The 25670-nt window shown below is 41.5% G+C and overlaps 1 protein-coding gene across 1 annotated transcript; it reads right to left on the bottom strand.

Moving 5' to 3' along the window:
• Positions 1 to 2529: 2529 nt before the first annotated feature.
• Positions 2530 to 22920, bottom strand: CEP83 (centrosomal protein 83; the record flags this gene model as incomplete). Its single annotated transcript, XM_084262634.1, has 15 exons — positions 2530 to 3185; positions 3887 to 4067; positions 4713 to 4810; positions 5162 to 5291; positions 7984 to 8141; positions 9524 to 9599; positions 10271 to 10420; positions 10553 to 10697; positions 12174 to 12288; positions 15408 to 15539; positions 16873 to 17124; positions 20459 to 20590; positions 20878 to 20970; positions 22275 to 22425; positions 22781 to 22920. The coding sequence occupies 15 exons, from the start codon at positions 22918 to 22920 to the stop codon at positions 3003 to 3005; spliced, it is 2136 nt and encodes a 711-aa protein (XP_084118760.1). The 3' UTR covers positions 2530 to 3002.
• Positions 22921 to 25670: the final 2750 nt, after the last annotated feature.

Raw genomic sequence — 25670 nt, 5'->3', positions numbered from 1 at the left:
TTGCCTTCATCTTACTGCCAGGCAGCTGGATAGTGGCTTGATTGGGACTCGGGGCATGTTGTTTGTTGAAGGAATTCAAGGCTCAGGTTGGTTGAATTATGCAGCAGTGCCCTGATTAATCTCATTTTGCAGGACAACTCAGGTCTGAGATGTGGCCTCAAGGCAATCCCCCCTCCCCACGAGTCACCTGATGGGCTAGACATTGCCAAAACCTGTTTGTGGAGCTCTGAGCCAGACGATTCCTTACATTCCACCCCATGACCTGAGTCCGAATTCAGCCACTTACATGTTCTCATTGTCCGATAAGTTTCATCGGCATATTTTAGCAGAGCTGTGTATTCCTCAGTTTCTAATGGAACCCTTAGCTGAGAGAGAGATTTCACCGTAATTCTTTTAACACAACCGACAGCAAAACTGATTACAGTAATGCAAATTATAATAATTAGCAGTGTTCCCCCTTATCTTATGCACTATCTGTTGCATATCCAGATTGACAGTTGTCCTTTATCCTCCTAAGTCCCTGGCAGAGGTTTCCTGATGAGGCAGCCTGAGTCCTCCACTTCCAAAGTCAGCATGGAAAATACCACAGCCCCTTTCAGTTTGGGAGAGCACCATTCCCCAGCATTTTCCTCAGCGTTGAATAAAGGGACTTTTTAAAAGCACAGTAAGTAGCAGTAGAAGAAGGGACAGGAGCAGGTCCCTCTTTGCAGTGAGATGGCTCAGCGGCTCCATTCCACTTCAGGTGTTGGCTGGCAGCGCGTTTGACTGGGCTGGGATAGTTTTCTTCAACAGTAACCTTCTGTACAGGCAGAAAAAGAACCCCCAAACCCAACATTTCTGCTCGAAAAAGCTGTAAAATATAATCTGTTTGCGTGGGTCTGATCCTGTGAACTTCACTAGATGTGTTTATATGATGAGAAAAACAAAAGCACCCCCACCCCCAGTCCTATTCTGTATTTGTACTACTGCGTGTTCGCTGCGAGTAAGTATGTGTTGAAGCGGGCCCTGTAGCTTTAGCCTACAGCCTGGAATAGGATTCCTGCCTTCAAGCCTCCTGAGCAGCATCGTCACTCTGTTAGTAAACCATTGAAACCCATTGAGTGGATCTCACGAAGTGATGTGAAGTATAATGAAGTGATTGTGGCTCTTTTGGTAGGTTTGGGTCAGCACACGAACCATTGGCAACACCTTCCCCCCCCCACCCCCCATCTGTGATCCACTGGTACCTTTTCACGGACACAAATCAAACCAAAACCAAACCCACCCCAACCAAAACCCCACCGCTGAGTAAAAACCGTATTCCAGCAATGCAACAACCCTAACAGTGATCTCTGAGATGAAAACAAACCTCTTTTAACTGATTTTCCACATGTTTACAGGCAAACTGCTATGGCAAACAGCATATTTCCTAACACTAGCTTACAGAGCATTATTTTGCGGTCATCTAGTTACAAGTCCAGTCTTACTAACGTGTAAAGTAATTCCTGTTGTACAGAAGTTAACCTGTTGTTTAAAAATGAATGGTTAAAGTGCAAATGACAAATCCATGTTGGTGTTTGTATGGGTTTATCTAGAATAAAATGCATTTGGAGGTTATTCTGAGTCACTCGTGTGCTTTATGGCGGCGAAAGGCACGCGCAGCTCGTAGGACTGCGAGGAAGGAGGGCAGGACACTGCCGGGTGCAGCCGAGAACCACGGGCGCCACTCCCAGCCCTGCGTTACGAACCGTTCCCTCCCTCTGGAATTGGGAAGTACAAAAGCAGAGGGTGCTGGGTGGAAGAGGTTCTGGCCCAGCCAGCAGCTGTTGAGCAGGGCTTGGGGGTTCCCTGGGCTGGGGGTCTCCCAGCAGCAGGCATTCAGCACCTGCTGCGCCCACGCACAGCCTTCAGCTACAGCTTCACTGCTTTCAGGCTCCGAGGCCTAAAAAAGGAGAAGAACCCGATAACCCGATAACCGCTGGGTGCTGCAGGGACAGGAAATTCCCTCTCACAGAAGGAGCCCCAGAAAGGGAGCCCACAAACCAGTAGATAACCATCGCTCTTCCTCCTCCTGTTACCCTCTCCCTGCCCTCCAAGACTTCCCTAGTTGGTATCGAGGGCCCTCCCTGCCCCCGGCACCAGGTGAAGGTCCTGCTGGTGACCTCAGCACCAGAGCCAGGGGCAGAAGGGCAAGGCTGGCAAGGGCTGGCGCCTGGCAACCTTCCTAAGCAACATCACACCCGGCCAGGCCAGCCCAGGCAGAGACAGATCCTTCCATCAACGTAACCCTTCCCTTCTAGCTTCCTTCTAGTAGTGACGCTGTTCTCCTGGGAGACAGGGCAGAACAGTCCCTGTTCTTCCCTACTCCATGGAAAACCAGCAGCGCAGCCTCGGGGGGGTTCCTTTCATTAAGCTATTAAAAGAATCTGCACTGCACAGCTCACTGGCTTGTACACCCCAAAACCAAAACACAATACCCCTCCCCCCAGGTTTTCACTACCAAGTTGTAAAAATCCTTCAGGAGTTTCTGTTACAAAGCCAATACAGAAGGGGGAAACAAACAAGATTTTTAATAAATACATTCAAACCTGGAGTAACTTGTAGCTGAGTAAACAAATTGGCAAAGCAGCGAATACAAACTTACAGTTCCATAAAGCAAAGGCAATTTGTTGTGTTTCAGCTCTACTGCCTTGTATCAATCTCCCTGATTATTGCTTATTCCTGTGACAAAAACACAGGAGGCACATTGTCAGGGGCAGCAAATCCAAGTTTTCAGCACTTTTCCCATCCTCTCTACCTGCACAGGGACTTTGGAATAACAACCCAAACGTGGGTTCCAGAGCAGTCAATCAAACCATCAACCCAGCAAAACTCCACCCTGATACAGGAACTTCTACACTGAAGGAGTAAGAGGATTTTATCAAGGGAATTTTAAAGGATTTACTAAAAAACCCCAAAACCAACCCTGGGTTTCATATTTATTTTTAATTCTTGAAAGTAACAGCGTGTAGAGCCTGCAGAGCTTACTTGGAGTCCCCACTTTGTGCATCGCCTTCCACAGTCCTGTTTCTAGCCAGGTCCCTGTGTGTGCCCACCGTTACATGCTCTCTAGCTGGTCCGAGATCTTCCAGCTGTTTTCTCTGTGTGGTTTCCAGCTCCTCCAACCGCAGGCGGAGCAGGGAAAGCTCTCTTTGGTGCTGCTCCTCCTGCAAATTCCAAACACCAAAAAACCCCTCTATTACATTCTGCACACCTAAAAGGGACCAAAATCAGCTATCATTTGATTTTTTTTAATTAATGATTTTAAAATAAAACCAGCGAAGACCAAACTATCTTTACTCACTAAGCTTCACTCCTGACCGGCTCATGCGCACTGTTCTGCCCTTCACAAGGCACAGCATGGGCAGGAACAGCCGTGCGGGCACATTCCCCCTCAGGTGAAGAGGCACACAGACCTGAGGCCTCCGTTACCAGGGATCCACAAAGCCAGCAGGGTCAGCCTTGGCCAGAGAGGTTTTTCACCCTCACAGGAGTAAGTAAAACTCTTTTAAGTGCACGAGATCAAAAGCAGCAGCAGCTCATTTGTTTGTAATAACAAAACCATGGTGTGAGAAACCCACTATGGTATTTCTCACCCAGGAGGAGCCATTTACACCTCTCAGGAGAAGGACAGTGCAGAGGAACAGGTTAGAACCAGCTGCTTGTTACGTTCTGTAACGTATCGTTTGTCTTTCAAGAGCCCTGTCCTACTGCAAGGAAGGGAACATCACGAGAAGCATTCCTCAGAGGTCCCCTTCTCTGTTCAAAGATCAAATACTCCTGCCTTAAGACTGAGGTCTGTAAACAACAGTCCGTTCCAGTACCCCTTTTGTTGTATTAGTTCTCCCAGGGTGTAATACATCACCACCTGAAGAAGGGGGATGGGCACGTCAGGGCCAGGAGGCAAGGCAGCCGACGACACTGCACCGACCGGATCGAGCGACGGTACGTTGGGATTCAGAATTAAACTCCGGAATTCGTTGTGCCGACGCTGCAAGTCCTTCAGCCTCTTCTGGAGGCGGGCATGTTCCTCATAGGAAACATTCTTCCTGGGAAATCAGACGTTTCTTGTCATTCAAAATCTCTATTACCCCAGCACAGAAGCGCACCTCTCCACCAGTGCCCCGCTGTTTGCTATCCCTCACATGGAAAACTGTTCCAGGAGATCTGGAAGGTGGAAGATATGCATCTGTTCTGCCTAAATGTCCATCTAAAAGCCCCTCAACAGAGGAGGCTAGCTGCTGTGTTACAGGCTAGAATTCAGATGGAATAAATCAAGCTGTTAACAGCACTGGCAGTGGTGAGCCATAGGAGCCACATTAAATTAATTCTCTGAATCAAGCCCTCCATAGGTGCTCAATGAAGAGGAAAAAAAACCTGGAGCTTGCCTTTCCAAGGGGCTGCAAAGTCTGCTTCCCTTGCAATTCTGAAGTTGGTTTCACTTCCTTCTTTTGAAGGGATTCCTGCAACTGCATCGATCGGATCTTTTTCCTCTCTTGCATCTCTGCAGCTGTCTTACGACCTCTCAGCTGCGCATCCCAAGTGGACTCCACTCAAGGAACTCTAATGCTGAAGATGTCACTAGTCTGGACTCTTACTAAGTGGCCAGTACCTTCAAAACCCCTTACAACACTTGTAAGTCACATCTTGGCCACACACAAGTTTTCAAGCTAAGAGAAAGCAAAGTTTCTTACCTATTTATCATTTGATTTTGTAGTTCTTCTATCTGGGCTTCCAAAAGATAAAGCTTCTCTTGCATCCTCCTTTGTTTATTATCATTGAGAGCCTTTCTCTGTCAAACAGACATTTCAAACAGGTAAGTAATTAGGTCCTGTAAAAATTAAGCCTACCCTGTACATGATTTCAAGCTGTGACAGGTTTTTAGGATTTGCATTCCTTAAGAAGAGGTGCAGCCTCACAAAATCTTTGATGGCATTAGAAGAAAGTTGTTGGCTGTAACAGTCCTTTGCATATCATTGTGCATATCACCTATTCCTATGCTAATCTTGAAGGACCTGATATATTTTGTTATTATATACAGCAGACTGCAAATAAACTTTGAACAAGAAAACGATTTTGGCTGGCCAAGGCGAAGCTGAACTTTTCACAAGCTGGATCACTCCCAAAGAAAGACTCAACTTGCCTTTTTCTGAGCTACAGCAGCTCGAAGCAGCTTGTTCTTCATTTGGTTATATTTCTCTTCTTTCTCTGTGAGACGCTGAGTAAGCACATGCTTCTCCTCCAGCCACTCTATACGTCGGTATTCTAGAGTCCTTTGCAAAAAAACAGACAAAAAGATGATTTAAGAGGTTATTTAGGGAAAGCAGGATGTTCAACTAATACCCTCAGGCTCTTAAAAGAGGTGCATTTCCTCACACCTCCTGCCTATACGTACTGGAAGTATCTGACTGGAGTTTGTGCTAACGGTCTAATTGCGACTAATGACATTTGAACTCAGGCATTGCCCTCACACCCTGGGTTTTCTTCAACTATGAGGCAAATTTTGAAAACTAATTCCAAGAAGCCAGTTAGTTGCTGGCTGCTTGCTGGTCTGGCATGCTGCCAGGCCATCCGCAGAAGATTTCTAATTTCAGCTCAAATAATCCCACTGGAACACAAGAGCAGACACCGATGCCAAACATCAGTTGTCAGAAGAGCTGACAACTACCTTCCCTGTTTGGGAGGGGAGATGTAAGAGAATAGGTTGCTGCCCTGTGTGGTCTGCTACACTGTCGCAGCAGAGGAGGACAGACTATGAGCTCCCAAGCAGAACAAACGCCGACACAACAGGAAGCTCCCACCGATATGGTTCCTAGACAACATTCCAGCTGAACACACACCACCGGCAGCATATGTTATCTGTTTAGGCCTTTGCATGATTAAAACATGCTAAAATTAGGCTGTGTCCTCTCACAGTGGATAGGAAAGGAGCCAGTTTCTCTCTGCTGCCTTGTTTGTTTAGGCTGTTTGCGTTGCGGGTCAAAGCAGACAAGAACTAACTGCATATTTAATTACACTTCTATTAAAAAAGAACCCAAATAGTGAGAGTCTACACAACAGTTTTGAAGAAATTCAGTCCAAGGCTTGGTATCAGAGCATCTGTACCACTCCAGCCCTGGGCTGGTGCGTTTACCCTACAGGCACTCTGAATGAATCTCCCTGAACTTCTCATCAAACACCACAGAAGAAGTATTAGGAACCATCCACTCCCAAATCAGACCCAGGATCCTGGCCTGCTTGGTAGCTGTCACAGTTCTTTTAGCAGACCTGGTGTGGTTTGTGCCTTGCTGCTAACTGTAAATAACTACTGCCACCCAGGAACCCGACAGCTTTCCCAAAAAGCACTGCTTAACCGTAAAAGGTTTTCAACTGAGACAGTGGTTAAAAATGTCATGAGATTATGTCTTTTTCTAAATGCTACTAAGGCTGTTCCTGAAATGCTTAACAAGTGCCTGCCTGAGCTCCTCTCTGATCTGTATCAGCCTCATAGTTTGCCTTCAGCCCTTTTTCTCGTTTCACATTTTCATTTCCAGGCCCTAGATCGACACAGCCATGCAGGCAGCTGCTTTGCCTGCTCATGGCTCAGCTGGCATTATTTTATTTATCTGAAACTTTTCATCTTCGCATTTCTTATCTTTTGGTCCTTATTTCACTTCCACTTTTAAGCCACGTCACTTTGGTGCAATTTAACTCTTAACCCAAGCTTGTCAGAATTACTGAACAGAAGGAAGTCCTATCACCCAGAGATGGAGGAAGAGTGGAAACACGTCCCAGGACTCCCAGGGAAACAGGAGGACAGACCTGCAGGACTTATGTGTGGGCTGCAAAGCTGCTTAATTTCTGCAGTAGTGGCCTCGGTGCATCTCCCGTTGCCTTATACAACAATTGCTGAGGACTGCCAAGATCCTTCCAGTAGGCAGATCTACTCCTGGCTGGTCTGCGGCCCATAAATATGTGAATGACCCTGAGTATCCCCCTCAAGTAACAGGACCACCTCACTCAAGTAAAGTAAGTATCCAGAGTATCTAACCTGCCACTGACAGCTGAACGTGCTCTGCAGGCTGTGGGAGGGAATTTCTTCAAGCCTTAAACTGAAAAGTAATCCTTAAACTAATGACACCAAAGCAATCGCAGGATCTGTTCACAGCACAAGGTAAGTTAGAGCAAAAAATGCCACATTAAATAAAAAACTTCCAGAAGATACAATCTGGGACAGTGACTTTTTAAAAAAGCCAACACAAGAACCCAATACAAATCAGACATGCATTCAGTTATTGAGCTAGGAAATACTAAATAGCCATTTCAGGCTGACAGATTAATCTTTACATTTCAGGGGAGTATTCATTGCTACACAGAGCCTGAATAAGATTTGGTTTCCTTCAGCATTTATTAGCATATTTTGATGGTATGTTGTACAAGCTTGTGCCAAAAAGGAAAAATAATTAATTGATTTTTTTTAATATGCAACTAGAAGATATCCAATAGGCTTTTATTTTCCTCATATCAGCTAAAAGGATCTAGTGAGAAGGGAAAAAAAAAAAAGGTATATAGAGACTGAGTCCCTGAGATTTTAATCAAAGCATAATACAGTGTTTAAATGTCTTTTTCACTCTTGATGCTTAAACACTCTTAAAAGAACTGTGTGTGAAACTCTGGATCCACTTAAACTAATATAATTTTGACATTCATTCCAGTCTAAGTAGGATTTCAGTTTATACAGTATTTAGTTGTAACAGACACGAGTGGAAACAAACTCTTACTCTGGAAGTCAGCTCAAGTGAAGCCTTTGTACCTACTGCCTAACAGAAGGCATCCCCATTTTTTACAACTGTCCAATATTTCCTGTTCATTTTTGATTTCTGACTTTTTTCAGAATCTACAATCCACAGTTAGGTCACCCCTGTGAAAGGAACACAAACAATACAAGAAGGAAAAGTAAAGCCAGAAGAAAGAAAAAAAAATTACTTCTCTGTTTCCAGTTGAGCCTTTTCTGCCTGAGTCCTTGCATGTTGACATTCTTCTTTCAATCTCTCTATTATTTCCTTCAGTTTCTGATTAGACTCCAACAAATCATTTTCTGATTGAGCAAGTGAGGCAAGCTGGATTTGCATGTTGTGAATTTGCTACAAAAAAATTGAAATTTTTCCATTTGAGAAGGTGTGCAAATAACTAACAATTCATTTTGAGATACTGAGAGAGAACAAAATGCAGACACCAACCACCTGCATTAGCTTTTCATGGAATCCCAGACTGGTTTGGGTTGGGAGGGACATCAAAGCCTATCTATCCCCAGTCCCTGCCACGGCCAGGGACATCCTCCACTAGCCCAGGTTGCCCAAAGCCCCATCCAGCCTGGCCTTGAACACTGCCAGGGAGGGGGCAGCCACAGCTTCTCTGGGCAGCCTGGGCCAGGGCCTCACCACCCTCGCAGGGAAGAATTTCTTCCTAATGTCTAATCTGTATCTCCCCTCTTTTAGTTTAAAGTCACTACCCCTCACCCTGTTACTACACTTATGAATCTTTAATGTTCTTTTTCTCCTTACTCAACAGCTTCTTCAGAAGTTTTACAGTAAATCACTACTAGACAAAGGGAGTTTTCTACTGTAGTAAAACTGAGAGGGACAGGTGTCTTCAGTCCCCCCACCATGTAGGAAATCCAACATTAAGCCCCAGGGCTGAGCAGAACTAAAGCACCACACAACGTTTAGTAGCAGAGCTGTGGAGGTAACCCAGGGTCTTCTGTCTTGTAAGGCTCAATGTGTTACAGCCAACAGTGGTTGCACCAACCAGTTCACAAAAAAAAAAAAGAAAGTAGAGTCTGGAAGTCCAGCCTCTGCAGCCAGCATCCGGAAAGGATGATTTCTCCTCCCTCTTTCTCCCCCAACATGGACACTCAGATACCCCAGTGTCTGATTTCTGGAGGGGGAAAAACATATTGCCATGAACTGTGATGCACAGCTAATGCTCTTACTAAATAACATCATGGACAAGCAGGAGTTAAAAAAAAACCAAACAGGTTTGATTTTCAACACTGCCATCAATTCACTCTGAAACAGAAATATACCTCTGTACACTAGTTTATTCATTTATGAAACATCTGTTAAGCACTTGAAGAACCTCAGATGAGAGATGCAGTGTAAATGCAAAGCATTACCTAGAAACAATTTATAGGTCTCCATGGAAACTGAATCTCCAGTTAAATAGTGCATAACCGTATTCAATATACGAGTCCATAAACATTCAGCTTTGAAATCCTCAATCCCCACAAAACACACGAAGCACAAAGCTGTAATCCATCTATGAAGGTCCAGGAAAGCATGACCCATTCCTGAATACTTTCACTTTTAAATCCCTGTTTTGTCCCTCAGGGGTGTGTGTGGGGGGGGTGGGAAATCCAAAGGCAAAAAGCCCTTAAAAATTCACTCTGGTCTTGGAGCACCGGGCAGGGTGACTGAAGGAAAGATTGTGTTTCTCTATAAAAGGTTACAGTGCAGTAAATCTGTACCTGTTTCAGATCAGCACTTTCACGTGCCTTTTCTTCTAACTCCTCTGTCTGAATAGCTTGCTGTTGAATTTTTAATCTGAAATTGCATAAGACATCCTTATTTTTATCTAATGACAGACAATACATGTGTTAGAAGTTAGGAAAAATCAGTCTGACAATAGAACAGTATTGCATAATTTGAAAGGCTGATAAATATTTAACTAAAAATGATCAAAAAGAGATTCTTATTATCAAAATTCAGATCTGAATAAGAAGTATGCCGATCTGTGTGCTTTAGGAGCATGACTTTTGCTCATTTTATCTCATACTGGCCTTCATACAAATACTACAGTATTCCAACTTCACTGAGAACTAGAATAACCATCTCAAAGAGCTATCCTATTTCTGGATCCCAGTTTGCCAGTTGCTGATATGGTGCCATTGTGGAAAGAGAAACGGTTTACTCTAATGCTGGGGCTGTGCCAGCAGCCAACAATTTTAAAACACGAGAGTCTTGCAAAATTAGGTCTTGAAAAGACTCGTTCACATCATGTGATTTGTAAAGGTTTGGATGAATTGAATTTTTTTGGAACAGCACGCTTTTAGTTCTGCCCTCTTCTTAACACAGGGCAAAAGACAATTGTGTTTAATTTACCACAATGAACATTTGCATATCTATGAATAGTGAACTTTGGTGCTACAACTGTAAAGCAATTAGGGGTGGGGACAAATGAGAAACACGGGTTAAGGTTAGAAAAGCCACATTACTGCAAACGCTGAAGTTCCTTTTTGCTAGATTCTTCTGCCATCTGTGCAGCACGCAGCTTCTCTTCATACTGATCCTTTTCAGAGTGCCTCCAAGTATCCTGCTCCAGCTTCATCTTCTCTAGATCAGCTAATCTGTTCTCGAGTTCTGACCTGAGACATTATTCAACAGGCACACAAGAACCATGACAAAATACCAGAAGCGTTTAGTTGGTAAGAATGACATTTTTAAGTTACTCAAAGCCCTCCTGGTTTAGAAGTTGAGCAGTAAATCAACACACATACTTTTCATCCTGTAAGGCTGCAATTTTTTCAAAAACTTCCTCTTTGGCAGCTTGCACTTTACAAATTAGCTCCCGATCCTTTTCTACTAAAAGCACCTTATGATGTTCAACAGCTGCTGTAAGAATTTCCTTGTCTGACAGCAATCCTGCATTGCACATTAAAAAAAGTTACAATGTCACTATTGGTATCAACCTGATTAAATCCAGTATGAAAACAACATTATAAATTAGATAAAAGTAAGCTAAAAAACCCCCCAAACAATTCAAAAACCACAAAAAAAAAATCACAATTCATGTGAAGGAATTAATGGGGCAAAACCCCAAGAAAATCTGAAGGGATATGGCCTTTCTTAGTATAACCAGAAACATTTCAAAAACCTTTGAAGAGTAACCATTACATTGGCATCTCTGCCTATGAGGGTTTATTACTTTAACATACAGAAGTAATGAAACAGTTGATGTTATTATAAACTTAAACTTTAAAGCAATTTCTGTTAAGCAGTTGCGTCTGGATTTAAAAAAAGAAGTGTTCCACAATAGCTATGAAAAGGTCAGGCAAGAAACTTTTTTTAGTTTATGGAGAAGTTTATGGTAAACAGTAACTGGTGACTAGTGAAACCACAGTAACCTAGCTACAGTAAATCTCCCATTTTAATCCACTGGTATTACCAAATGAGGCAGTTCTAAAATTAGGACTCTCCAACGCAGGGACAAAAGACCCAGATGAAAAACGTGTGATGGAGACACCTATGCTTGCTGGCAAATAAGCCAGCACGCTACCACAGTGGCTCCTGGTTACTTAGCTAATTCAGTAACACAGACTGGATTCCACAGCAAGCTCAGGTTACCTTAAACCTTGCCTGTATTTAGTGTCATGTTTCACAGGGATCCGGCACTTTTAGTTCCAGTACAGTACAGCACGGGTCCTTTGTTGACACAGAAATCACCACTTTTTAATTGCTCTTAGAGAACTTCAAGCAAGCAAACAGACACAACTGTTCCAGGAAGATGAAGGTACTATTTTGGGGCTAGGCAAATTGGTGAGGACCGTTCACTTAAAAGCAGTGAATTTAAAATCATCAACACTTAACTAGTATTAGAACGCTGTGGCCTTTTCACTCTGGAGAGCTATTTCAAGCTGCTGACACACTCAGCTGTATTAGGTAGCTTCAAACATTGCCTATTTCCTTCAAAGAATGAGCTAGAAATTGTGTTTTGTTTCACATGACAGCCTTGTCTATTGTTACCCACACCGAATCAGAAAACAAAACAACCACTGAAGCCCTTGGGTTTCAAGAAGAGTGTGAAAGACTCTAGAATTTGGCAACAACAGAAAAAATATTCATGTGAAGTACATGATTTAAAACCGATTACACTCAAATTATGTCACAATTTCACTAATTTGCATAAATACACAAATTGTTCTGCAAGCATTGTTCTTAACCTCGCAGGCCAAGTGAAACAGGACAGTTATTTCAGATACAAAATGAATTGTCAGCTCTAGGACCTAAACCAGAAGCAGAAAGTGAAGGCTGCTGGGGAACGTTTGGAGGAAAAATAATGGTCGTATTCTAACTAGAAATTGCCAAGAAAAATCATTAGAAATTAACTGCACATTTTACCATCCATTTCGCTTTGAATCTTGTTCCTCTCTTTTTCTACCTCACTCTTTGTTTTTGCTGCCTCCAGTTTTATATTTGTTATTTCCAATTTATGTGAATGTTTAAGTTCTTCTACCTATGAAATAGGAAAAAAAATCAAGAAAAATAAATAAATACATATATGTTAACAGCTTTACTGTAAGTTTTTCAGGTGATACGTTGCTATCAAGAAAGCCTGCCTAATAACCATGGACTACGCTCATTTTAAACACAATGTTTTTTTCTCATCCATTGCTTTCCTGAAGCCAATCCAGAATATCTACTCCTGTAGATAATTTTTAACATTGATCATATAGGTACTGTAACAGTAAAGCTGTTGTCATGGCCTGATTCCCCAGTGATTACTGCTGATAGTCAGTGTTATTACAGGTTTTGCATAATTCCTCAGGACACGTGGTGAAGATTATTGAACGAGTTGTTGGTCGTCTTGAAATGCGAGTTTTATAGATTCTCAGACGAAGAAAACTGAAGTGCTCAAGCACAAGATAGATCCCAGGAACCAGGCTGTCTGACTACTGACATGTGTGCCAAACCAGCCGGTTCTGACAAGTCGCAGAGTAGAAAAGTTACTGCTTTAAGAAGCCTTGGTGACCTACGTGCAGGACTGGGTGTGAAAACTTGGGTTTCTGAGTAAATACTACTCATTTGGCAAGCTACCCTCCAAATACTGGGGTATTTCTGAAAAAACTACTCATTGGAAATACCTTGCTATGACACCACTCCAATATTGCAAGTTCCCTCAGAATCAAGCTAAAATAAAGGTTAGATTTCATCTCCTTAAGTAAAACAAAGCAGTGATTGCAAAACCAGACCATCAATACCCCCCAACCCCCCGCCTCCCTCCAAGTAATTTCAATTTGGTATCTCCTTACGGTGCCCCTGACCTCCTGGAGTGCTACACTACTTTCTCAAAATCCAGGACTTCATAGTTTAGAAGTGGATTTTAAATCAAATGCTTCTCTAGAACTGTAACATGCACATCAAATGGCCTCATAAAAACAGGAGCTTTAAGAACATAAAATGAAAGACAATTACTGCTTGCATGGAAACTTTCTATAGTTTAGGCATTTGTACGCAGTAATTACACGGTCAATGAGAATTAAATATCTAGAGGAAAGCACTTATAATGAAAATCCATTCACAATGACAAATGTAATTACAACCTGCTAGCACATACAAGTGGCAAAAGGTTAAGAATGACACAGTAGCTTATTAAGTAACTACACGGTGGATTTGGTTGCTTAAATACTAAGTTGAGAATATTTCAGGGCAACTTGCAAGGATTTAAGGTGGCTTTTTTAAGGCACGTAATCCGGAAGACAAACGTGTGCACCTGTGCCCAAGAATAAGTTTGAGTGGGTGCAGAAGGGGGTGGAGGTTGGTGTAGATATTAGTTTCTACTTCCCTCCCTTTGAGAAACACCACTGAACGTTTTAAATTTTCTCCTACTTCTGGAGGTGAACAGAGAACACCAGCTGCTAGAAGAAGTAAAGACTGTAACAGCCTTCTACAGATTCGGATAGGCACTTGATGCAGAAATCCTTAAGGGAAGTTTTCCCCTCCTGTTTGTTGTTCACGTGAAACAAGCGTGACACACGTTACAAAGAGGCTTTAAATACTCGTACCAGCACATCTTACTCTTACAGCAAATTAGAACTTTCTTGGATTAAGGACCAAATTTAAATACTCCACACTTGTGAACGTGCACTGGAAAGCCTGTTTAGAACTGCATCAGTGATTGTTAAAGAACAACTCCGGTAGAAGTTCAAGTTTTCTTCATGCACTGTATCTTTCTTGAGGCATATTATGACAATATTAACTGCTGCACTCAGTCAAAGCTGAGGGCAGTGGGTTTTCTGAAGGTATATTCAGAAATGCAGGGTATCTTTAAGTCAACAGAGAGCTTAAAATAATTCTGCAGTCAGCTAGCTCTAGAACACCAGTTACTGGCTTTACAGTTAGTTCAGAACTAACACTTCTCCAGAAAGGTAAGAAACCACAGGGGATTAAATTTACTACCAGGAACTGAGAGAGGTGGTAAAAATTTCTTACCCAGTATTCTCTCCAGATAGGAGGGAGCAGGAGACAGCAGCAAACGAATATTTATCTAACTACTTTCTTAGGACCGGTATTTCGACTCAAATTTACATAAAGCAATGCAAGAATTCAGCAATATTTGAAATGGGGTACCAGTGTTTCGATTTCACTGTTTATTCAAGTAATCACATGTGAAACTGCATAAAGGATCCGTCATAGTTCAGGCTGCGTAGCTGAGGAGTGGCTACAACCAGATAAAACTCTGGATCTGGCATCCATACTAACCTAATTATGCTGAAACACTAAACAGTGATGTCAAGTTTCTTAAGCACTTTCAGGTTTTCCCTAAATTTGAAGCTTTCTGATCTTTTTTTTTTTCTTTCTTCTTAAGTATTCTATAAATTTCTCTTAAGGTCTCAAAAGAAAAAAGAAAAAAAAACCCAAAAGCATATAAACATAGAACAAAACCTCTAAGATCTGGTGCCAACCCAACAACTAAGATACTCAAACATGTTGCAAGACAACGATCTTAAAATGATACAACGCAGTGCTGTACAGAAATGTTTCTGTACAAGCTCTGCTGGCATTAGCCCAAGAAGAATGCTGTGCTAACGTGACTATCCTGCTTCTAATGTAACCTAAATCTCTGCAGGTGATTCCAACGCAGCTTGCCCCCTGCAGCTAACCCAGCCCATTCAGAGGATACTTTTTAAGACCTCCAAAAGACACTGCTCCATAAAAAAAAAGCAAAAGCAAAAAAAACAAAACAAAACAAAACAAAACCAGCATTTTTAAAGCTCTATTTCACTTTCCTCAGTTTATGAAAAAGTAATGCTTGTTTACATCAAATAAGACTGGCTAAAAACACGAGTATAAAGACACCTCTTCAAGCTTGTTCTCTTTTGAGGGAAAAAGATCTAGAAAATGAAATTAAAATAGTAGAACCTCAATCTTTAGAGATACTTTAAGGAATGCCTTTTTCCTGTAAAGTCACAAGTTTTATAATTTCCAACTGGAAACAGGGGAAAAAAAATCCAAACCTTTTTTAAGTCACATCAGAAGACTTCGTTACTTTAACATTGATGTAAAATACAAACAGAACACCTTAAATATAACAGGACATGAAAAATGTATTTCAGATACCATAAAACCACTTACTTTAGCAGCTAAGGAATTGACTTCTCGTTCAGATTTGTGAAGTTTGCTAGTTAAGAGAATGTTTTGCTCATGAATCGAACTCAATTCCTTCTGCATTCGATCAATCTGTAGTTCAGCAGACTTCTTTTCTGCCTTGAATAAAGGAGACATTTGTAAGATTTTTGGAGCACAGCTGTCTCTTGCTATTCACTTGAAAGGTTCAGTTGATCTGGGCTTTCAGATATTACTAACCCTTTCTATCATAGGATAATATAATGTATAAATATTTACCTTTGCTCAACAATACATTCCAATACAAGGGACTGGAATTTGCCACAACTGTTTTTCCTAACACTGCCTGCACAGAGTCACACTCCTTTTCAATCCTACTTCACAAGAGGCAGAGGTCATCTGACTTGGCTTTAGGTGGCAGCAGGTATTACAGGCCAGTAATGCACTGGTAGAAAACACCAGTACGACTATAAATGGTGCTCAGAAAGATGCCGTATGTTGGCCTATGCAGTTACACTAACTGAAGAGCCAACATCATGGAGAGAAGAGGAAATTAACAAATTAAATGCAATTACTGTGAGTATTGCAGACTCAAGACCCAGGGCTTTATCAAAAAGGTCATCTAACCTATGATTCTCCTTCCTTTTTTTGGACTGACCTATTTCAGCTGGATTTTTGGTTTTGGTTGTTGGGTTTTTTTTTTAGTTTTCTAAGTTAAGATTATTATAGCACTTTTCTTATACACTGTGATCAGAGCATTTACAACAAAGGTATACAGCACTGACAACTGCAGTAAAAAGGGAAAGGAACCATCTGTCTCTATCCTGCAACTGTGCAAGAAATCTACATGGAAAGACTCCCTACCTAGAGAAATAGAAAGGACAGACAGGAGGACTGAAGACCACAGGTGAGGAATACAGTGGAACCCTGGGAAACACAACAGACCAGAAGTACCGAAGGTTCTTTAAGGGAGAGCAACAGTCAAGAACGAGCCAACTGCATTAAGGTGTGAGGAAAAAGGAGAGACACGGGTAGGCAAGGAAGGAGACAACACACAAGGAAAGCATTAAACAGGAGAGCATTTTTCAAAAGAATAATAAAAAATTACTCTAGCAGATTATTAACATGTTGCCACCAGTTTCTAACTCCAGCCAAGTTGACAAGTGCTGTTAGGAACACCTTACTGACTGCAAGCATCGCTATCGCTTGCATCTTTGGAAAGGAGATCAATCAATAGAACCTCTCACTTGAGCTCTCCACCGTTCTGAACTTGAAGTGACAGTGCATGACTCCCAGTATACTTACAATTTGGTTTCAAATCTGAAATGTAACAATTCAAATTGTGGAGTCAGTGGCTAAGTTAGCAGTGACTTTGGTGACAGTTCCATCAGGCCAAGCATTATTCTCACTGCAGTCTACAAGGAGGCATAATTTTTAAAAAAAGGAAAAAAAAAATGAGGCAAAGGAATCATACCTCTAGAGACCTTGTCACAGCCTGCATCTCAGCTAACTGCCGCACTTGTACTCTTTGAACACTTTCTGCTTGCACACCACAATTGTCTCTTTCTGCTCTTAGTTCTGCTACTTCTGCTTCTAACCCTTTTAGTTTCTGGTGGAGCTGTGCCTTTTCTCTGGAGAGTGCCTCCACGCGCTTATTGTCCCCCGTGCGATCGACGCTAAGCAGCTGGTTACGGAGTTCTTCCTTGTCTTTATCCAGCCTGGCGATCTGATAGGTGTTAATCAGAAAAATAAAGGCTTTTACTCTGGTTAAGTGTGAGGCAGGAACAAGTACAGCAGCTGACAATCCAGGAATGCACTTAAAATATACTGAAATTACATTCACATTTATTTTCTTTCTGAGAGCAGGGCAGTCAACACACCCATTCTTCGGGTCTTATCTCAGGACAAGAGGAAATAGCCTGAAATTGTGCCTGGGAGGTTTAGGTTGGATATTAGGAAGAATCTCTTCACCAAAAGGGTTATCAAGCATTGGAACAGGCTGCCCAGGGCAGTGGTTGAGTCACCATCCCATGAGGTATTTGAAAAGACTTGTAGATGTGGTGCTTAGGGACGTGGCTTAGTGGGGGATATGACAGCACTAGGTTGGTCTTGATCTTAAAGGCCTCTTCCAACCTAAATTATTCTATTATTCTATGATTCAATGCCATTTTTGCCTTGGTTTTCATGGATAAGACTTGTCCTCAGATGTCTCTCAGTCCCCTAGACATCTCTGGAAGTAAAGCAGTACTCAGAGTAGAAGAAAATTATAGGGACCATTTAATCCACTGAACACACAGACACACACACAAGTCCTAGGAATAGGTCCCAGCATTTTGAAGGAGCTCACTACTATCCTAGCAAGGCTATTCTCATAATTTTTAAAAAGTCATGGTGATCAGAGAAGGTTCCTGATGACTGGAAAGAGGCAGACAGCAAACCCATCATTAAGAAGGGCGAAAAGGTCAAGAAGGATCCGGATGACTACAGGACAGTCAGCTTCACATCAGTCTCTGAGGTTTATGAAGCAAAACCTCTTAAAAGCCATTTCTAAACACATGAAAGACAAGGTGATGGAAAGCAGGGTTTACCAAGGGCAAATCGTGCCTGACCTACTTCTCTGCTTTCTAGAAGTAATGGGCACTGCAGAAAAGGAGATGGCAGTGGATCTTGCACATCTTGATTTTAAGGTGGTCTTTGATACAGTCTCCCATAAGCTTCTCTCTCACCAAATTAGCTACATACAGAATGGAAAAGTGGATAGAAAACTGACTGGGCTGTGAGACTCAAAAAGCGATGGCCAGTGGTACAAAACCCAGCTGACTGGATGTAACTAGCGGGGTCTTTCTGAGATCAGTACAGCGTCTGTTACTGATTGCTGCTCTTGTTAGAGACCCAGATGATGGGATGGAGTGCACTTTCAGCAAGCTTGTGGGCAACCCCACACTAAGGGGAAACTCGATTTGCTGGAAAGCAGAACTGCTATTCAGGGGGATGTGGACTTCCTGAAGGGCTGACTGGAACTTCTTCAACAAGAGCAAGTCACGCATCTGGGATGGAGTAACGCAGCACAGCAGTACATGCCAGGGGCAGCTGCCTAGGGAGGAGCTCCATGGAAAAGGATCTGGGGATCCTAGTGGACAAGTTGAACATCAGTCAGCAAAGTGCCCTTGCAGTAGATACAACCAACTGCATCCTGGCAGATATATTGGGAGAAGGAGAGCTAGCAGATCCAGGAAAATGGTCTTTTGACCCCTTCCAGTACTTGTAAGACTGCATCTGGAGTTTGTGTCCACAAAGAATTAATTATGACAAAGTGGAGCAAATCCAGTGGATCACCACCAAGATGGTCAGGGGGTTGAAGAACATGAGATGTAAGGACAGGCTGAGAGCACTGTGCCTCTTGAGCTTGGAGAAGAGATGTGTGGTGATGAGAGGCAGAGGACACAAATTGAAACATGTGAAATTCCAATCACACATTAAGGAAAAGATGTTTACCATAAAGATGGTTAAATACTAGAACAGTTTGTGCAGAAAGGCTGTGGAATCTCCAAGCTCACAAATGTTCAAGACTCAAATGGACACGGCCCTGAGCAACCCGATCTTATTACAAATGCATTGTTGGACTAGAAGGAGGCCTCTTCCAACTTATATTACAATTCCACAATCCTGTAACAACAGAATTCAAATGTGCTCATAACTCAAGACAGTCAACATAAGCTCAATCAGGGCCCTGTGAGAGAGAAAGGAAAAAACAAAACCTTTCTGTGACGAGGCAGTACAACAGGTACAAACTCATCTCTCAAGACTGTGTATATTTATGTTTGTTACCTACAGATACTAGTGTTTCAAAATGAGCTACATGGACTGCATGTAATATCGGGGGCAAAAGAGTGAGAAAGTAAGGTATGTAAGTGTTCTCTTGATACTGGGAGCCTAGTCCAAACTCTGATAAGCAGCAGTGCTTTTAGAAGTTACATCAGTGATCTTGATGAAGCAAAGCCAATTTCTGCAGCAAAAGTCCTTTGAATCCCTTTTATGAGGGGATTCAAACACGTACTGCAAGCCACCACTGAAGAACTAGAATGTTTTTGTAGCCTCCTTGTAGTAAATGGCATGAAAGGTTAAAAAGGCTCTAAGAGAGAAACTAGATCTGCTCGTGCCCTGGGCTCAAGGTAGTTCCATTCTCTGAAAGTGTGCTAATTAGCTGCAGGACTAGCACAAACTCAACAAGCCCACAAGAAAGGCAGGCTGTAAAGCAGCATGTGGATTTAGCTCCAGGAAGGACAGCTGTTCTGGTTTTAATGCATTGCATTTGCAAATTTGGATTGATTTTGAAAGTGATGATTGCTTTGATTTATGTCTCATGTTTGGACTAATACATTCAAATTTGGCATCTTAGGATATACGCTCCCAGACAAATACTTAAATGAATATGCAAATGACATATGCAATGCTCATTTACACTGCTGCATATATTTAAAACATAAATAGGCTGGCAATTTATTTAGCTACACTTCTGAAACAGAAACTTCATGAATGGCTTATTCAAGAGTTAACGCAACTGGAATAAAGTTACCCCAGTATTCAGTATCCTTTTGACCACTGCTGTCATTATGCAACTGAGTTGCAAAACGTACCCTAGTATGGTATTAATAATATCTTCTGCTACATTCTTCTTGGATTTGTTGCCACAAGTAATTTAAAATCTAAACTTACATGGGCTGCTCAGGCAATTTATTAGTTTCAGATTAGCGTAATGTCTGAAATTCCATCACCAGTGTGATTAAAAACAGCAGTAAGCAAAGCTACTGGCTGTCATTTATCAGGAGGCAAGTCTATTCTTACTTATAACGGCACAAATGATATTGCAACACACCACTGAACAAACCTACAGACACAGCTTTAGGCTACGTTGTAAAAGCGCTTTGAGAATTAAGAGAAGGGAAACAAACATTATGAAATGATGTCAAATTGAGAACCCATCAAGTACCAACGTCTTCACAGTGGGCAAACAGCTCTGTCACCAGATACACTTGAAGCTACTGTAGCATTCTATGTACCTCAGCCTGGTATTTTATTTTCTCCTCTTCTAAAACACGCTCATGTTTTTCCTTCTGATGGTCACATTCTGATTTCAGAAAAGTGTATTCATAACGAAGTTTGTTATACTCTGTCCTGTATTTTTCCACTTCCTAAATTAAACAAAAAACCAAAAACCCACGTCAGTCAGAGAAGTTTTCAGATTTATTGCCTTCAAATGTCCATGCAGTGTTCCTATCATTTCCCAAGTTCTATTTGGTGAACTGAGTCCCTCCTCCTCTCTCTTCTAGGGTGTCTGCCTTCACTGCCCGGGCCAACAATACCAGACAATGTCACAGTTTGCTCTTCTTTCAGTTTTGATATCCTAAGGTTTCAGGAACAACTATAAACTGGTGATCACTACTCTAGATGAAATAGGATTTCAAGGCTTTCCACTTACATTTTCCAGCTTCCGATATTGTTCTGTCATAGGCAATTCCAGTTCCTGCTGTATTTGTGCTTTTAACAGTTCTAATTTTTGAGGAGTTAGCACCTTAAGACAGAAAGGCATCATAAATAACTACTGAAATTAATTTATTTGCACTATGATAGGACAAATACCCGGTAATAAAGTATTTCAAAGAGTATTTTAGGAATCCTGCTTAATTTTCTGTGTTTTAAAGAATTTTCAGTGGTACTTACAGAAAAAAAATGTTAGTGAACTAAAAATATTGTGGGAAGATAACAGATGTATTTTAAATGTCAGTATTTACTGGTAGAAGCAATACAAATGTCAAGCTGAATTGCCATGAGATTTATCTCCTTTGGGGGTGGGGGGGGAGGAAAGTGGTCTCACCTAAAAGATAAAGAATTAGCATTTCAAAAAACTTAAAAGACAAAGTGAATCAACACCAAAGAATCAAAATGAGCAATACAAAAGCAATTTTGTTTTTTGTAAAACACATTAGATTCATCTTCTCCAACAGATACATGGGTATTGGTCTGAAGTGAAACCAAGATCAGGAAAGATTCCCTGCCTTAAACTCCATGCTGCATGTCATGTTTTAAAGTTTTCTTGGGTATGCTTAATACAGCAAACTATCTACCAAGGAAATGCTTAAGAAAAAAAAAATAAAAAAGAAAAAAACCCAGCCACAACCTGTCACATATTTTAGTTTATTATAATTTTCTTCGACTTTTCTATACTCTGAAGTGCCTGAGAACTAATTCTAGTTACGGTACTAGGTCACATCCCATTTGGACTCTGGGATCCTTCGTTAGATGCTGTACTTATTTCCTAACAATTATGAACTGCATTAGTTTAAGACAAGCACTTATGGAAAGTGTCATCCAAGTTATCTAAAGTGTTGGGGGGTTTTGTTTGTTTGTTAAGAAGGTGAAAGCTGTGAACACAAAAAAGAAGCAAATACCTATTTTTCCAGTCCCTTATTCCAACAGGCTTATGACTGAATGATGCATAATAATACTGGACAGATTAATATAGATATAGCTTAAGAAACAATCAATTAATACAGCTTTAGTATAAGGAGAATGACAATCTAAGTTATGCTCCAGGGCAGATGATTCTCCTCATAACAGGAGACTGCACACAGAGAGAGACTGAGGGTCTTGCTATTAATGTAGCACATAACAGGATTTGGAAAATTCAGTCAAACAAGAAAAAAGACATTTCATCTCATACTCAGTCTAGAGCAGAAATACTACTTGGGTTGGGTGAATTTCAAGATATCTGAAATATATTCAAGTTAGGAACAGACGTGTTACATAAATGGAATATCGGCATGCCCTTATTATAGCATTAAATTCGTATTAAGTCCTGCCAGTAAATTATCTCACCTGATTCTTCATTTTTTCCACCTCTTCTTTTCTAGCCACCAACTGCTCTTGATATTCAGCAAAAAGTAACTGAAATCTGTCATTTACAGTCTGCCTTTCAACTAACAACCGGTTCTGTTCATCTTGTAATTTCATGTGATCATCCTGTAGTCTGTGAGATAAAATGCATATTTATTTTACATTTACACACTAAAACTATATCTTAAAGCTCCAAAACACGTGCAGAAGCAAACAGATAAATGCGTAAGTTATAACTAAGCTATTAATATCCTCTTCCTGTAATACACTGAAAAATTATCCCCTACTTACAAGCATTAAAAGTCTTTCAGAAACCTAATCTGCAATGTCTTAAGGTATTTTGAAGTGTTCTTTCTCTAGTATGAACAATGCTCTAATCTGCCCTTGAACACAGAAATAGCTAACACACACGCACAAATCCCTTCCACCTAAAGTTCAGCTTCACATTTCAACAACTCAGATGAAGAAATCCCTTTAAATCAGTGTACCTTAGATGGTCTGCCTTCATATTTGTATAAAGTGCTTTAAAATGTTCACTCTGCATTTTTTCATGAATCAGAAGCTTCTGTAGTTCTTGTGAATTAGCCATATCGCCGCTTCCAAATGCGGGAGGACAGGGGCTGTCCATCGCATCCGAATTATGACAGCTGTTCACAACGAGTATGGAGAGGGAAAATAAAAACTAACTAATCCACAAGGCCATCCACTTCTTCTGCTGACATCCTGGAAGATCAAGGCACCTGAACAAATACAAGGATAATACATTAGGAGTGAGCAACTAGGTAACATTCACAGTTCAAAGATTTCACGCGCTGCTCCTGCTTGCGGCACAGAACGGATCCTGGCTCTGCTGTAACCCGGGTTAGAAACCTCTACTGAAAGGGCAACTCTCCTCTGCTCATCCTGCCTGCCCTGAAAAGTAATAGCCCTTCCCAGGGCACAGAATAAACTTCAACACAGAGATTGTTTGAGTCAATACAAAATAAGCACAAGCACTTGTGACACATCACATGAAATGTTATTTTTACTTATGCTGTACGCTGAGAATCAAGCTAGGATGTTAATAATGCCCTAATTATACCTTGTTAAACAGGGTTCAAGCAGAGGCCACAGACATCAGACACATACAGCTTCTACTACTATTTATCAGAGTCACAGTCTGTCACAGTATCCTAGCAAGCTGCCCTACTCCACACACCACCATTTCAGCAGGGAGAAGAGCAGGTAGTTCTCTACTGTTGAATTCCCACCAAGTTATCTCTGGGAGAACAGTTAAGGTTTCAAGGACAGCCTGGAAAATACCTGCCCAAAGTTCAACCCTGAATATCATTGATACATGTTACATCCTCATTTTCAAAGTTTATCTGGTGGTTTCTTGTGACCTTTCAAGAAAGAGTTTTGCTAAATGTGACAACATCAGATTGATGTGAGAAAGCTGCAAATTGGCAGATGCTGAGAAATGGGGAAGTATTCTAATATGCCTCATTAGTTCTTCTCAGTATCAGAAGCAAGATGGATTAATCTGATAATTACTGACTCTTCTAATGGAACTGGGGGATGGAGAACTGTAACTGAATTTTAGGGAAGTTACAAAGTCTTGAAACCAACTACTCTGCCATTTTAGCTTCTGGCATAACTGGACTGCCCACGAGCTTTGTTTGCAGTGTACAAAGTGTAATTCAGAGCTACAGGTGCAGCTTTGTACAAAGTAAAACTCAGGAAAAATGTCAAATCTCCACCACTGTAAATACCTCACCTTCTTTACATATACAGTTGAATACATAACATTTTCTGCCCTTCCACAGACCTATCTAAAACACTTGCCATTTGGTTTTATAAACCCATGAACTACAAGCAAGATGAAACTCTATCTTCCATATAGGAAAATAAACACTTCATGTCAGTGCCCACTCCACTAAAAGGCAATTATGTCAGGAAAGTCTAATGTTTAAAGTTTCTTTCCCATTTTTCTTTCCTCCATAACTAAGATGGGAAAGGTTCAGGGGAAAATCTAGTAGAGTCACAACACTAGCACAGGCAAAGTGACAACAGCAACTTTGTATTCTCCTTCACCCAAATTTGATGAGAAGATGAGGCAGGTGGGCGATCAGATTAAAGAACATTCTCTTCAGTGACTGTCCTATATGCACAATCAATCTCAAACATTAATATCACAAGTTCTGAAGAACCTTCTGATCAAGGCTGTATCTATTTTTCACTCCTGATTTCTGTTGGTTGCTGAGAAACAAAGGACAATGGTGATTTCCAAACTCAATATAAAGACATTTTCAATTGCTAAACCAACAGCTGTATGAGGAGAAGCTGTCAGTGATCCCAAGGACAAGAAGCCACGTCAGAGAACAGAAAGTTCTGCTACACAGAGAAAACCCAAGGCAGCACATCCTAAGCATACCAACAGAGTTGTCCTGATCACTGTAAGAGAAACCAAAACAACCCCAAAACAAACCAGCCACCAGACAACAGTACTTTTCTCTATCTCAGGTCCTTGCTTTCATAATCTACAGGTACCAAATGTAACCCTCAAACTGTAAGCCAACACTCAGACTTAGGAGCACAAGATTTAAAGTCAGGCCTGCATCCTGGAGCTGAACTTGAGTAGGAAGTACTTCTGAAGTGGCGTAACAGATGTAAAGTCAAAGGCACCAAAACCCCACGGCATTTTCTGGGAGCCTATCAACCAAAAGATAAATGGAGATACAAACTGTGTACTCTCAATTCCAAGCTGTTGCAGGTGGGGAAACACATTTATCTCCTTGCAGCTTTTACTTCCATCAAGCAGTGCGCAAATTACCGAGCGAGACACACACCTGGTCATGTATTCACCTGCATGGAGATTTCATGGAAAATAAAACGGTGAAGGACAGGGCGGGGTGTGGTGGTGAAGGGGAATGCACCTTGCAAACCAATTGTTTTAGACTTCAAAAACCTAGAGGGTGTGTATTTAAGAAACAAAACTATTTTGGCTTGCAGGGACATCTAGTGGTATGTTCCATGATTTGCATTCCTGGTGACAACTGAAACAAAGTAGAAATGCCACTGCTTCACAATAGCTTTTTCCTTTAAATCACTAATAGCAACTTGCAATGTTTCACAAAAATCACAGAACGTCAGGAGTTGGAAGAGACCTTGAAACACCATCTAGTCCAAACCCCCTGCCACCAAGACTAAATCACACCGGAACACATCCAGGCGAGTTTTTAATGTCTCCAGAGAAGGAGACTCCACAGCCTCTCTGGGCACTGTCCCAGTGCTCCGTCACCCTCAGAGTGAAAAAGTTCCTCCCTATATTCACAGGGATTTTCCTACACTCCAGCTTGCACCCATTGCCCCTTGTCCTGTCATTGGACATCACTGAGA

This window comes from Gallinula chloropus (genome assembly GCF_964237585.1).
Source record: "Gallinula chloropus genome assembly, chromosome: 1".
Lineage (NCBI taxonomy): Eukaryota > Metazoa > Chordata > Aves > Gruiformes > Rallidae > Gallinula > Gallinula chloropus.
Note: the sequence above shows the minus strand (reverse complement) of the source record. Positions and strands in the feature narration are given on the sequence as shown.